At 44.0% G+C, this 15,985-nt stretch overlaps 1 protein-coding gene across 1 annotated transcript in view; it reads right to left on the bottom strand.

The window, feature by feature from the left end:
- Nucleotides 1–15,985, bottom strand: part of FMNL2 (formin like 2) — a 215,121-nt gene that overhangs the window by 12,422 nt on the left and 186,714 nt on the right. Inside the window, 9 exon segments of the mRNA XM_044302780.1 lie at nucleotides 3,570–3,693; nucleotides 5,275–5,373; nucleotides 8,246–8,347; nucleotides 8,600–8,763; nucleotides 11,625–11,727; nucleotides 11,729–11,755; nucleotides 12,164–12,244; nucleotides 12,458–12,526; nucleotides 14,230–14,464. Of these exon segments, the coding sequence (XP_044158715.1) occupies nucleotides 3,570–3,693; nucleotides 5,275–5,373; nucleotides 8,246–8,347; nucleotides 8,600–8,763; nucleotides 11,625–11,727; nucleotides 11,729–11,755; nucleotides 12,164–12,244; nucleotides 12,458–12,526; nucleotides 14,230–14,464 (1,004 nt within the window).

Below are 15,985 nucleotides of genomic sequence, written 5' to 3'. Positions count from 1 at the left end.
GGCCGCGTGCGCACCGTATCTCAGATGTGGACTTATTCACTTGAATGGGTCCGCAATCCAGAGGATACAGAGCGGAGGCATGAAGCGGAAGGCCACAGAAGCACTACGGAGCGCTTCTGTGGCATTTCGATCCGTGCCAACACATTCAAGTTAAATGGGTCTACATCCACCAGCGCAGGCCACAAAGACGGTGCCTGTGCATTGGGGACTGCAATTTGCGGTCCGGAATGCACGGCACGGCAGGCACATGTTTGCGTGCATGAGCCCTAACTAGCATGTTACTTTTATTCTATGGGTCGGCATCACTACTGCAATACCAAATATGTATAGTTTTATTTCTTTTTTACTACTTTTGCCCAATAACCCCACATCTCATGCAAAAAAAAGTTTTTTTTAAATGTTGTTGCCACATTCCAAGAGCGAAAACGTTTTCATTTTCAGCTGATGTAGCTGTATGTGGCTTGTTTTTTTTGCAGGATGAGATGCAGTTTTCATTGGTACCATCTCGGGGTACATGTCACTTATTGATTACTATTTATTTCGTTTTTGAGAGAAGAATGGGGAAACACATTTCTGTTGTTATCTTTTGCTTTTTTTATGTTTAGGTTTTTACCGAAGGGGAATATCTTATCTTTTTAATTATAAAATAATGTTACGTTTTGTTTACATAAGACTGGACAACTCTTAAAATAGTATCTATTATATATACACATACATAAAATATACTCTGCCCTTTATACAGATTATCTATGCTTCAGTGGCTTGAAATAAAAAAAATAAAAAAAAATGTGCTGCAAAGTGTTAGAGATACAACTGCATCAGATTTATAGCTGTTACATTCACATCACAGAGCATAGAGAGCAGAACATGTAGCACAAACAGCACTGGTAATATAGATCATGGGGTCCTACGGAAAATTCAGTTAGACCTTAGGCCTCATGCACACGGCCGTGTCCGTATTTCAGTCTGCAAAAAATGGATTCACAATCTACGGATACCTTCTGCGTGCATTCCGCATTATTCCCACTCCCATCAATAGAAAGGGCTATTCTTAATATGGAGAAGAATGGGACTGGCTCTATAATTTGCAGAATGGCCCTACCGGTCTGCCAAAAATACGGATGCATGCATGACCCCATAGAAATGAATGGGACAGTGTGCTACCCCTAAAATAAATGTGGATGAAAAATACGGTCGTGTACATGAGGCCTAATTTCACGCGTCTGTGCCCGTTTGACGTCATTGGAAAAATGGTCAGTGTTTTATCCTGGAAGATGTCTCTGAAGGGTCTGTGCGTCCGTTTTGGGCCCTCCATATTTTATGTGCACTGCTAGCTTGAAGAATGGTCATTGAAAATACAAATGACTTCTGTGTTCTGTCATGTGGTTTTCGCTGACCCATAGACTTCAATGGGCATGTTTGGGCCGTATCACGGACCAAAGTAGTGCATGCCTGCATTGCTTTTCAAATGACCCACGGTCATTGGAAGAACAAGGATGTGTGAAGAAACACATTAAAATCAATGGATACCTGTCCGGTCCGCAGAGAACACAGACAGCACATGTCCATGATTCACTGATGTGTGAAAGAGGCCTCAAGTCCCCACACAACGTCAATGTCACAAAAACATTGACCAATTACTTTGCAATAGTTGTGGCAAATCTGCGATTTTACTGCGACCCATGGATGGAGCGATGTCACCGTGAAGCCCTAACTGTACATGTTATGTAAGTGAATGAGTGAAGAATTTGCTGTTAGTACACTATGTCGATTTTACATCGCTTTCACTAGTTGCTTTTCAAGGAAAAGGTCATTTTAAAGATAAGCAAAGCATTTGGGACAGGCAGGAAGCAGCTGGCTCTGGATGTGTAACTAGAATAATGCATGCCAGTCACTGCACTGCTGAGAGGTCCCAAGAGCCACTGTGTCCTGGGCCATAAAGAGCACAGGGAATGTGCATAGTACCTGGTGACTGTATGTATCCGCACTGCAGGTCTGTACTATGCTACTAATCCTAACACAAGTGTATGTCTGGGTATTGTTCTTTTTACAGAACTGCCCAGTGGGCGCTCCCTGGACAGAGCGTCTTGCTGCTGGAGCCCCTGGAAATCTCTCGCAAAACACGGACAGCGGCAATGTGCGTTCTGCATTTTGCGGACCGCACATTGCCGGCACTAATAGAATATGCCTGTTCTTGTCCGCAATTGCGGACAAGAATAGGACATGTTAAATTTTTTTGCGGAACGGAAGTGCGGGTCCGCAATGCCGTGTCCGGCCGATGTGCTGCCCCATAGAAATGAATGGGTCCGCAAGTCCGTTCCACGAAATTGTGGATGTGTGAATGGAGCCTAACTCTGCAGATGTCTCCAGTCCCTAGAAACAAGGGCTGAGAGCCATCACTTACCTGCTTCGCTGCTGGTTTCCATCTCCTTCAGCCCCCCGCTGTCGCTGCCTCACTCCAGTCTCCACGTGCCAACAACCTGTTTGACGCAGGTAACATGGCCACTGTAGCCAATGACTGGCGGCAGCGGTGATGTGCCCACATGCATCACATGACCCAGTGAGATGAACCATCGGGGAACACGTCACCGCTGCAGTGGCCACATCACCCGCATCAAACAGGATTTTATCACATGGAGATTGAAGTGAGGCGGCGTCAGCGGGAAACCGGAGGAGATGGAACTCAGCGGCGGGAGCAGGCAAATATGTAAAACTGAAAAAGACCCTTAAAGGAGTTTTCTGTGAGTAGAATATTGATGGCCTATCTTCAGGATCGGTCATTAATATCGGCGGGTGTCCGACTCCTGGCTCCTGAAGAGGTTGTAGTCCACCATTGAGCGCCGCGTCTTCTTCCTCGGCCAGCTTTGTCATGTGGCCTCTGTGCAGAGTGAATAGGACTGAGCTGCAATACCAAGCACAGCCACTATACAATGTACGGCGCTGTGCTCGTCGGAACTGACCGGTGATGGTGCCGGGAGTAGGACCCCCAGCCATCAGATATTGCTGACCTATGCTGAGGAAAAGTTATCCCAGAAAACCCCTTTAATGCGGCCATAGATATACAGCCAATGTCAGAAGCTTTATTGATGGCTCTGGAAAATGTGTCTTCGCTGTCAGAACCTTGTATAATTGTGTCTGTAGATTTGAGGTGTTTTAATGTAACCCTGTAACATCAGTTATGATTACGACCAGTGATATTTAGTCCGTAGTGACATAACGGCGCCGTCCAGTGCCTCCTGATGGCCGCTACCTCGCTATGGGTGAAACGTCACTGCGGTCATGTCATGATGCCTGGTCAGTGTAGTCAGATGGCGGTGGATGGTGCATAGTAACTATATTAGAAAGGTTTTTCCCCCCATTTTCCACCCGTTCCTGGGGTTTTCATCGCGGCCCTTTCTGTTGTCTGTCATCTGATTTGTTTCATTCACTTCTGCGGACATCATTTAATAGGAGATACACGATTGATCGCTGCAAGCGGATCCCGGACACTTCCTGTCCATTGCGGTCGGTTTCTATCATAATACCCAGTATTTCCATGTTCTCTCCTCCGCTGGGACCAGTCCTCTTACCTGTGATGATATCTTCAATGGCACCGTCCTTCCCCTCGTACACATGTCTGTTGTCTTTCACTTGCCGCCTCCTCAGCTCCGCTATCAGCTCCTGCTGCTGCCGCTTAGATTTATGTGAAGGAGACTGCGGGGAAGAAAGACGTGTGTTATTATGGGCATCTACAGGTATACATAAGATCATCTACAGGTATACATAAGATCATATACAGGTATACATAAGATCATATACAGGTATACACAAGATCATATACAGGTATACACAAGATCATATACAGGTATACACAAGATCATCTACAGGTATACATAAGATCATCTACAGGTATACACAAGATCATATACAGGTATACATAAGATCATCTACAGGTATACACAAGATCATCTACAGGTATACACAAGATCATCTACAGGTATACACAAGATCATCTACAGGTATACACAAGATCATCTACAGGTATACATAAGATCATATACAGGTATACACAAGATCATCTACAGGTATGAGTAATACAACAGTGGGAGGGGGGCGAGACCCTTACCCCAGCTGTGGTTAATGATGGCTATACAACAGGCATGTCCAAACTGCGGCCCTCCAGCTGTTCCAAAACTACAACTCCCAGCATGCCTGGATAGCTTGCAGCTATTAGAGCATGCTGGGAGTTGTAGTTTTGCAACAGCTGGAGGGCCGCAGTTTGGACATGCCTGCTATACAACCAGCAAAACCAAGCCATAGCAAAATCCTCGTTATTTCTTTTTTTATATTTTGCTGTTTTACCTTGTTTTAATTTTGTTGCTACCTGGAAACTGTCAACAAGCAGGCCGGCCTGCGAAAGGATACCCAGGAACCGTGAAAAGTTGTCAAACTGTGGGAATGTAAGACTGCGCTAGATCTCTATCTATAGAGGGGTTAATACACCCCAAATCTCAGGTCATGAACATCCAAAGCATACGATTTAGGGCGCTTTCACCTTAACGTGTGACGGCCCTGCCCATTTCGCGGACCGCAAACCAAAGACCTGCAAAACACGGGCACTGGCCGCGTGGACCCTGCATCGCGGTGCGGACCCACTGACTTCAATGGCACTGCAGTAAGCAGGATGCTGCCAAAGATAGAACATGTCTTCCGTGTGCTCCTGGGTCCAAGCCTCTGCGCCGCAAAATATAGGACATGTCCTATCTCTGACTGCATCTTGCGGATCACGGACCCATTGAAGTCAATAGGGTCGCACCGCGATGCGGGGTCCACACGGCCGGCGCTTGTGTGAATGGGCCCGTAGACATGCAAATGCTAAACTTATTATCAACATCAGCCTGTTGATGGTTTTCCCCTAATATGGGGAACTGGCATATAAATTCTAGGGGTTTTTGCCTTCCTCTGGATCAACACTGTAGGATTATGGAGCTGTGTCTTTTTTTTTAACCTCATCAGCTATTATTATTATTTATTATTAAAGCGCCATTTATTCCACGGCACTGTACATATGAAGCCCCCAAACAGTCTGAAAAATATATGATCAAATCCGTCAACAGCAGTTTGTTTCCGGGAATCAAGTGCAGACAGCAACCAATCAGATCTCAACTTTCGTCTCTAAAAATCAAAGCTGTGCTGTGATTGGTTGCCAGGCACATCCGTGTTTCCAGTTTTGATAATTGAGGAACACTGTCCTGTCATTTGCACAGAACCCCCTGTTAGTGTTACGCAGAGAACCTTTTGGCCTTGCTGGTCCATCATGGCCTCCTGCTCGAGAAGCTTCTCCATGAGGGCCTGCTCCTGTTTTTTCCTGTGCTCATTCTCCTCATCAGCCAACTGCGAGACAAGAAATGTATTAGGGACAAAGTATCAAAAGACAGTCAATAATAAAGTGTGCAAACTAGTACTAAATATAAAATCAACACCACTATAGGATGGATGCGAGAAGTTTTCTGGAGGATTTCTCCTCGGTACAAGTAGAGGGGCTTGGGCTTGTATTGCTCCCAGAATATTCACGGATATGACTACATCCTTACTGCAGTGTGATGCCGTGATTCATAGCACTTAAAGGGGTTGTCCGAGTAATTTTTTTGTTCTTTCTATGTTTCTAACTAGGCAAATGTAACAGCTTTCCAATTAACTCACTTTATCTCCAGTGGCTGGATTCTCAGATTTCACTGATGGTCACATGACCTGTGATGTCAGCTTCTCTCCCTGCTCTGATCATGTTTGTGCACAAGCCTGAGAGATCTGTACACAAGACCAGACATCACTGTGCTGGCCACGCCCCCCTGCACTGCCAGCTGCTGCTTATTGCTCTCCCCCAGGATTCTTAACCCCTTCAGCTGCACAGACTCAGGGCTGAAGTGTTTACTGTGTAGCTGCAGGCAGTGAGGAGACAAATTCTGGGCACAGGAGCTGACAGAGAAGTTCTGCAGAGCATTGCAGGTAGGGGGAAGATCCTGTGTGTATTAGCAGTGTCATTGTACAGCTAGGACTTGTAGTTCTACACATACAACATGCTGCTGAGTCTCCCAACAGGCAGACATGTCGCTCAGGGCACGCTCAGGGCAGCACATGTATTCACTCCCTTAGCAGTGCAGGGGGAGGGGCAGAGGTTGTTTTTATTGCAAGTAAACAAAGGGCCAGAAGAGAACCAGGGAAATGAGGAAATAGATATTTTTTTGCCTAAAACTTGCTTAGCTTAGTTATATATCGCTGACCATCAGATTTACAGTGCTATATCTTTTTTTTCCATAAATCGGACAACCCCTTTAAGGGGGCTGATACTGTGCAACCAGCTGTAGCTTTTGTGACAATTTCTGGCTCTATATACACATACAGTTATACATATACCTTCAAGTATTTGGAATAAGGATGGACACTTAAGGTGGCTATATACATTAGGGTCCATTCACGCGTCCGCAAAATGGTTCCGCATCCATTCCGCAATTTTGCGGAACAGAGGCGGACCCATTCATTTTCAATGGGGCCGGAATGTGCTGTCCGCATCCGCATTTGCAGATCCACACTTCCATTCCGCAAAAAAATAGAACATGTCCTATTCTTGTCCGCAATTTTCTATGAGAGTGCCGGTGATGTGCGGTCAGCAAAATGCGGAACGCACATTGCCGGTGTCTGTGTTTTGCGGATCTGAAAAACACATACGGACGTGTAAAGATGATCAAAGCAGACGATTTCAACCAAAACGAATGTTCGTCAGTCAAAATTTAACAATGAACAACGTTTTAGCCGACCGATGAGAGAACATCATCGTCTGAAATAAAGTCGGCTGTGTTTGATATTTTTGTCCGATGGTCAGATGAAAGATCTTTCCTTCAAGAAAAGATCATTTGTGAATTAATTTGAAAGAACGTTCCAAGGAAGATCCTTCATCCACCGCTCGATTTCTTTGAACATGTAAGTCAGTTTGAACGACTGTAATGGTCGATATGGACTAAAAGGTGTATGGCCGTGTCTACGACATCAACCTTCACCGGATGATTGTTTGTTCAACCATCAACTAATTTATATCTAATGTGTATGGCAAGCATAAAGATGAATTTAGGCAGGACCATCCTGCAGCCGATTGTTGGGAAGGAAGCCTTCCCTCCCGACGGTCGGCTGCTCGTTCAGAGAATCTATATGCAGCGATCGCCTTCACTGTATGAGGTTGGGGGATGGCTATAGCGTTCTCTTGTTTTCATACAGGTTCATGGTTTCTGAGCAGCAGATAGCTGTTTAGACCCCACGATCTGCTGTCCAGAAACTATGATCGGTGGTGCCTGCATGAACGTCAGGTCACATTTACATGGACAGATTGTCGGGAACGACCATTCCCAGGAGCCGTCGTTCCCGATAATCTGGACTATTATTGGCTTGTGTAAATGCAGCTTTAGGCTACATGCACACGACCTAAAACGGACAAGAATAGGACATGTTCTATTTTTTTTTGGCGGGGCTATAGAATGGACATACTAATGCTGACAGCACACGGTGTGCTGTCCGCATTTTTTTGCGGACCCATTAAAATGAATAGGTAAAATACGCAAAAAAAACGGAACGGACACGAAAACAAACAACGTTCATGTGCATGTAGCCTTAATCTGCAACACCTGAGCTCATCCTCATGGGTTCAATGTGGGAAAGATCCTACAGATTGTATATGTATGGCCATGATGAAGATAGATAGATAGATAGATAGATAGATAGATAGATAGATAGATTAGATACAGTAGATGATGGATGGATATTAGAGATGAGCGAATTTCATATTTTGAAATTTGTTCACACTTCGTTTGGTGGTAAAAGCAGAATTGCGTTATGGATTTCAATACCACGGACCATAACGCAATTCTATGATGGAGTGCATAACGGAATGCCTTTAGAGGCATTCCGTTATTCATTCCGTCATAATAGAAGTCTATGGGCTGCAAAATGGATCCCGTTCCGTTATGCATTCCGTCATAGAATTGCGTTATGGTCCGTAGTAATGGAATCCATAACGCAATTCTGCTTTTACCACCAAACGAAGCGTAAACGAATTTCAAAACATGAAAGTCGCTCATCTCTAATAGAGATAGATAGTAGAAAAGGAAATAGCTTTTCTACTGTGGTCCCCCGAGGTCCCCCAGAATCGGCTGTGGACCACCTTACTGCTGTATATTAGTATTACACAGAACATATAGCACACAGGACAGTATCCCACCTTGTACGCTTTCACAAATCTGACGAAGACTGGGAAGAATACAGACGGAGGAGTGGTTTTAGGATTTTCACCAAAATATTTGACTACATCATCAAAGGCATCCTAGAAGATAAGAGGGAAAGTCTGTCAGATGCTGAGGGTCGTATGCTATCAGAGTGTCCACCGGTGGTCACTTTGTGGTCATCCGGTATCTGCCTCAAACTTCTCTACAGCGGGACAGCTCCACCATTAGGGTTCTAGGTACCCCACGTCTATGTGCGAGGGCGTCTACACAAGGCCCTTCAATCTCACCACATGAAGCATAATGATGGAACAGATATGAAGAAGTGGGCTTCATATTAACCCCCTTGTTACCTGTGAGATTTTTGCGTCGTCTTGTAACTTCTTCAGCCGGCCTTCGTTATTCTGTATGAATTCTTTCAGCATCACGTTGTGGTCGTGCATTGTGTATTCTCTTTTCGCCAGATCCATCCCTCTTTGAAGTTCCTTTACGTCCAGGAGTACATTTTCAAGAGAGACTGGAGGGGGAGAAGATAAAAGAGATGAATGGATGACAAGGGGGCTACCTGAGCCAACGCTGTGGAATCTCAGATCTGCACTTACTGACTGTGGCCAGGTGAGGGCGCTCATGTCACATCGCAAAACTAACATTATTTTATTGGTTTATTGGGCTATAAAAGAACATAATGGAGTGTAGGAATGTGTATAACGAGGCAGAGTCCTCCCGGCAGCTATTTATCTGCTGAGGGGTCAAGTGTAGGAAACACTGCGATCATGAAAGGCAGACATAGATTTTTTTTTATAACACTTATTTTTTTATTTTTATGGACTGGAACATTTGGATCCTAAATGGACAATATTGTAAATATTAGATGAATACCTCCATATACACTCATACATGGATGATACCTGCAAGCTAAGTAATACATTCATGGTCCTGGTTAGCGATGAGCGAATCGAATTTCTGGATAAATTCGATCCGCAGCGAAGCCGAATTTCCTCGTGCTGCGCAGTAGCGAATCGATTTACCCTGAAATAGTGTAAAAAAAACAAAAACAATACCTGATCCATTTGCTTGCAATGCGCCGGCCGCCACCATCTTGCTTGAAGATCTTATGACGTCACCACGCTGGCTGCCATAATGACGTCATCTCAGGCCGCACAAGATTTCGCGCCAGATCTTCAAGCAAGATGGTGGCGACCAGCCCCATTGCGAGCAAATGGATCAGGTAAGTATTTTTTGGTTGTTTTTTTATCTATTTTTTATTTTACACTGTTATTAATATCCGATGAACGCGGCATCTGAGGAGTACAATGATGGGAAGCGGCACAATCGCCGCCTCCTGTCATTGCACCCACTACTTCGTGATAAAGTAATTCTCCCCATAGCGGATTTTTTCGGAAAATTGGGCGAAGCAACCAAAACGAATTTTGAGTCCTGGTCAATGATATGATTCAGTAAGACACTGAGCTCAGCCACCTCCTACCTACAGTCCTCGGGTAGGTTGATCGTTCGTTCTAAGAGGAGTAATAACTGGTCTGGGCGTCACAATCTGATCCTCTGAAAAACTGTCCCTTTTTACGTCCACAGCGTATGAGATTTAGATCAACCACAGAGCCTCGGTCATCAGTGAATGACACAGGAATACAAAGTGAGAATCCTTGTGTCACTCTCCGCAGGACACCGTATCCATGTAACCATTTCTTTACTGTCGGACTCTTGAATTTTGGTTCTACATAAATATACCATAACCGCTGTATGCTGAACGTTATGCATCATTCTGATACTATGTGTATCGATTCCTTGTCATTTTCAAAATTTCTGCTTGCAGTCAGTGAATGGAAACCTTCTCGCTTGCACCTAGAGGCTAAAAACCTTTCTAAAACCATGTCCAAGTGATACAGATACAAGCATTTGTTACAATGTATCAGAGCTTTTTGTGTATGTGTTGGTTGGACATTATTAGTTCTGGTTTGCAGCCTCCATTCAATGACAGCAAGCAACACATGAATATGGTGGGACATCAGAAGACAATTACTTGAAATGTCATTACATGATAGATATGTTTTGTTCTTCTTAAAGGGGTTGTCCAGTTTAGAAAACAAGTGTTTACATACCCTATTAGGGAATCCTTAGTTAAAGGGGTTATCCAGGAATTGATAATGATGATCTATCCTCAGGATAGGGCATCATTATCACATCAGCGGGAATCCAAGTCCTGGCATCCCTGCCGATAAGCTGTTTCAGGGAGCCGCTTTGCTCACCAGAGCTCTGGTGAACGATGCAGGCTGCCGGCAGCTTTCCAAGAACAGCGCCATACATCGTACAGTGGCAGTGCTTGGTATTGCAGCTCATCCCCATTGACTTGAATAGGGCTGAGCTGCAACTAGGCCACGTGACCAATGTATGGTGACGTCACATGGCCTAGGAAGAGGCTGCAGCACTCATTGAGCACCGGCCTCTTCTAACAGCTGATCAGTGGGGGTCCCGTGTGACGGACCCCTGCCGATCTGATCCAGAGGATAGGTCATTAATTTAATTTCCTGATAACCCCTTTAATAGAGGTGGGAGGATCCTTTGTTTAGAGGCCAGAGAGTAGAGCGATACATGGCACATGTGTCACTATCAGTGTGGGGGAAAAAACTCCACACTAAACACAGGAGGGAAGGGGAACAGTAACTGGGCCTGGAAACTAGGGAAGGAACAGGTCACCTCCTAAAAAAAAAACTAATCTGGGCCCTAACTACCTATCAATATGAATAGACCTTGAAGGTAGGAATATTCATATACTGTATACCTAGGCCCTTATATCCCGATAGGTCCCTGGAATGAGGTTAGGACCACAGACAACCTATTCCTCCCCAGATGGACGAATGGAAGTCTCTGTCTCAGGCCCAGATACAAACAACAGGGAATATAACAAACACAAAACAATAAGAAAAGACAAGACTCATCTGAAAGTAGAAAACTGGCAACTCCAGAAGTACCACAGAGTACAACCGACCAGCTAGTTAGAAGGCAGGAAAAAATCTATAATCCGCACCTCCAAGAGTGAGAAGCTGCTACTTATGGGGAAGGTAAATTACCAACAAGCTACACCTGAAGCAATGGGTGTGGCATTCACCAAAACACAGACACAATAAGATCCACAGTGAACTTGTCCATTTAACCCACTAGTTGCCAGTCTCTCCGATCTCCTGGTACCTGCCACGGGAACGTCCGTGACAACATGCCTCTTTCTTCAGTACTTGTCCTGTTTTACATTACATACACAACCCATTCATTTGAATGGACACTTACTGTCCCTTTTAGCAAGTAAGGATTGTCTAAATCAGAGAACCCCTTTAAAAAGGACATCTCCAGTCACAGTTAACTTACCTGCGGCAGCTTTTTCCACATAATGGAGTTCATTGAAAAAAAGAGCAACCTGCAAGTACTTTTCCCGTACAACATTGGAGATATAGTGCAATAAGGTCTGTTTTCCTGTCTGTTGACTTGGTATCCAGAAGCTATGAATGATAATTTAAGAGAAAAGATGGCAAAACATTAATATGGCATCTGAATAATAAGAAGTATTGGGACTAAAGGTCAATAATAGTAAAATAATGCACAGTAGAGTTCATAGCAACATAGTACGGAGAGCACAAGTTTTTCCGTAAACATATAAAAATATTAGAAATGCCAATATTCTGGCTGCCTGCAGTCACCACTAGGAGGAGCTCAGCAAATATGGACGTATACAGGTTCTATTGAACTATGATAACCCTTTTCTGTAGTGAGCTCCCCCTGGTGGTGTCTGCAGGCAGCGAGTACTGTACGTTATCTTTTACCTATAGGTAGGTGAAGAACAGCAGGGATTCTGGAGCTCTGTATGCGTTGACAATATGGGGCTACCTGTTTCAACCATGTGAACTTACCAAGTCCAAGCTCTGAAGTTTGAAGCCGTAGACCGCTCCACGTTTACTGCTGTTCATGTAATTTCCAAGAGCCAAAATAATCTGCACGAGAATACAGGATACACCAAAAAATAAATATCATAAATATCTCGCTTGGAGTTATTCGTATATATCACCTATAACACTCAGAAAGCTACCACACAAGTAATTATAATCAAATAGTTCTTTATTATACAGGAAAGGACAAGATCACTGATATCTTATGAAACAAATCGGAACTGCCGTGCACTCGCCGTCAGCAGAATCCGCACATACCTCAAGTATTTTCTTTAGTTTCTGAGATGATTTAATTGAAACAGAAGCAGCGATGATGGCGTGAAGTTGCTATAAAGAGACAATAGCAATATGTAATAATAGTAACAATCACGTATAGTTACATAACACATACATGCAATACACAAATGCGGATGCGGACAGCACGTTCCGGCCCCATTGAAAATGAATGGGTCCGCACCTGTTCCGCAAAATTGCGGAACGGATGCGGACCCATTTTGCGGACGTGTGAATGGACCCTAATTCCCACAATATACACACATACTATCGCATTCATACATATGTATATAGTTACATTCATACACACATACAATCACATTAACACATACATGGAGAAAATAATCATACATACTTACACACAAGCACATAAAATCTATTTCATGAATACATACACACAATCACATTCATACATGCATATACACACATATAATCATGTATATACAGTCACATTTATACACATACACACAATCACATCAACACATACATACAGACAATAACCTTCGTACATACACATATAATCACATTCATACATACATATGCGGTACCCCAGACCTGAGGTTATCTGTAAGTGTTTTGTATATATTGTATTGCTATGTTCATGTTATGTATTGGCCATTCATTTCAGCTAGAACAGGTATGGTTGGCAGGAACAAGGTTAACCAGCCTGTTCCTCTCTTCTTGGTAGGAGTTGGCCGGTCCTGCTTCCTGTTCCTCAGTAGACAGCAAAGGGAGAGGAAGCACATATTGCTCCTACTCCTAGGAACTAGATACAATTCTGTGAGACCAACACTCCAGAAAGATCATCAGTATCCAGAATACTGCTTCCAGAAAGCATCAGTGTGACAAGTCAGCAGTGATCAGCAAAATTACAGCTTTACAGACACTGCTGCAGGTGAGGGACAACAGCTCAGACACCCCAGACTAACATAAATCCTATATCTAAGTGCCTGCAAGTGCCGATTAATTGCTATCCAACCAAAATAGAACCAAGTTCTATTTTGCACTATGTACAGAGAAACTTTTATACGGTTACTTCTGCCCTGATTCTTCAAACCACTTTTCCACTGCGCCGATCTCCAGGGAGCAATGGCCTGACTGGGTACACTGTGACACAACTCCTCATCAAGGCCACTACCACTCCCATCCTCTGCATCAGCTCTGCAGGGACTCGCTGCACATATACACACATACAATGACAATTCTACACATTTACCTACAGTCACATATATACATACAGTATATAGGGACTCATACAATCATATTCATACAGACAGTTACATTTATATATATATATATATATATATATATATACACACACACATTCATATTCATACATATACATAGTATCACTCATACACACGCACATAAGCAATATATATTTACACACAATCACATTCATACATGTACACAGTCTTTTTCATACACAATCCGATACCTACTATGCACACACAATCTCATACATGCATTCATACATAGTTATATATATACACACACACATACATTACATTCATATACACATGTATACACGTACATATGTATATCCATTAATACGTACTGCATGTAGTAACCCTGATAGCTCTATCACCTATAGAAGTGCAGCATGTCTCCACAATTTGGAACAGACAGCTGCTCCCTGCGGAGATATATGGTCTTCTTCATGCTACTGCTGTTTCCTCTTAGTTGCCCAGAAACCAGGACAGGGAGGAGGTGACAACCCTCACCGCACACAATCCACCGCCTAACCCTGTGCTCACCGGCGTCAACATCTGGATGCTCTCATTGAAGTTGCCGATGAAGGCCATGATGGTCATCTTCTGCATCAGCCTCTCTATCTTGCTGAACTGCATCATGAAGCGATCTTCATCTGATAAGTTCTCCAGAGGCTTTTTCTCCCTCTCGTACTGCCGAAAGACTTTCACTTCTGCCTCCGTCGGGATGAATCTCATCAGACACTCCACAAAGTCCACGGGTAACGTCTTCAGGTCAAACCTAACGCGGAATGAAAGCAAAAATTTAGAAAATAATTAGACCACGGTTACTAAGAAAACATATCAAAAACATTTTCATAATTGAGGAAGCCATTAGGTTAGTGGCCCTGCGAACTCCCCTCTGTTATTCCTATTGGAAATGTATGAATAAAGGTGAAAGATAGGGGAATAAGCCAATGTCAGAGTCCTCTGGTGGTGGCTTAGGCTGGTATAACACCAGCAGATGTGGTAGAAGATTGTCGGGAAGGAAGCGTTCCCTCCCAACAATCGCCTGCTCGTCAGTGGAGGAGACCACTGCTATTATGTGCAGTGATCTCCTCCACAGTATGGGGAGCAGTGATCGTTAATACCATCCTCGTCCCCATACTGAATCATCATTTTCCAGCGGCAGAGAGTGATAAGACAGCACGATCTGCCGCCGGCAAATGATGATCTTTAAGCATGCTGAAAGATTCCGATTTCGTTTGCTCGTACATCGGGTTATTGGGGGGGCAATATTACATAGGCAGATCATCGCTAACCGAGCGCTTGTTAGCGATGATCTCCCCGACTATCTGCAGGTCTAACACAGGCCTTAGCTACCCTGAGAACAAAAGGATTGGGCATGTTGGATTCCAACTGACTGATTCTTCTTCCCTAGGAGGACGTTGGGACATCTCCATTTTCACATTAGTTGGTCGGCCGGTCCTGCTGGAATGATTTATATAATGTGTACGTCCAGCTTTATATTTTATTGGGGGGGGACTGTTATATCTATCAGCTGCCATTGTTTTGCTGAAGCAAAAAAAAAAAACAGACGTCAAACAGAATGCAGATTTCCAGATCTTTCCTAAAAGAGACGGCGAGTCTGGCAGGAGCAGGACGGAGCGTACAGCACAGAGATACGTAACCTTTTGCTAATATTAATTGGAGAGTACACAGAGACAGTAATTGATCTCAGGGAGGAGGGAAACGAGCATCACTTAGCTGTCCAGACCCCAGATAGGAACGTTTTCTCAGATAATAATTCCCAGCATGCTTTGCAAGAGGGCAATTTATTTTAATTAGTTATTACACAATGAGTTGATTAATTCCCTATATTTGGCCACACACACCTATTTCTGCTGAGCGTGCATGTGTTCTCCATAGGGAGAGGGAAGTAAGCCGCTGCTGGTGACTTATGTCCCTTGAGAACAAAACTGTCTCAGGCATATTGAAATCCAACATACCCAATCCTTTCTCCGACACCTGTCGTCAGAGGAGAGATGGGACACAACCATTCAACTAGAATTTTTGGCAGGTCCTGCTGAAATCAACCTGGTCCAGAAATATTGAGCTTCCTTTGACCAGCAGTTGCCATTACCAGGGTTTTCTGAGACTTTACTACTGATCCAGTATTTAGTATCTGATCAATGGGGGGTCTGAAACCCGGGACCCCCCGCCAATCAGATGTTTGAGAAGGCACAGCGCTGTACATTGTATAGTGGCTGTGCTTGGTATCACAGCTCAGTCCCATTCAGTTCAATAGGGTTGAGCTGCTCCT

This window comes from Bufo gargarizans, chromosome 8 (assembly GCF_014858855.1).
Source record: "Bufo gargarizans isolate SCDJY-AF-19 chromosome 8, ASM1485885v1, whole genome shotgun sequence".
Lineage (NCBI taxonomy): Eukaryota > Metazoa > Chordata > Amphibia > Anura > Bufonidae > Bufo > Bufo gargarizans.
This window is presented reverse-complemented; position numbering and strand designations above follow the sequence as displayed.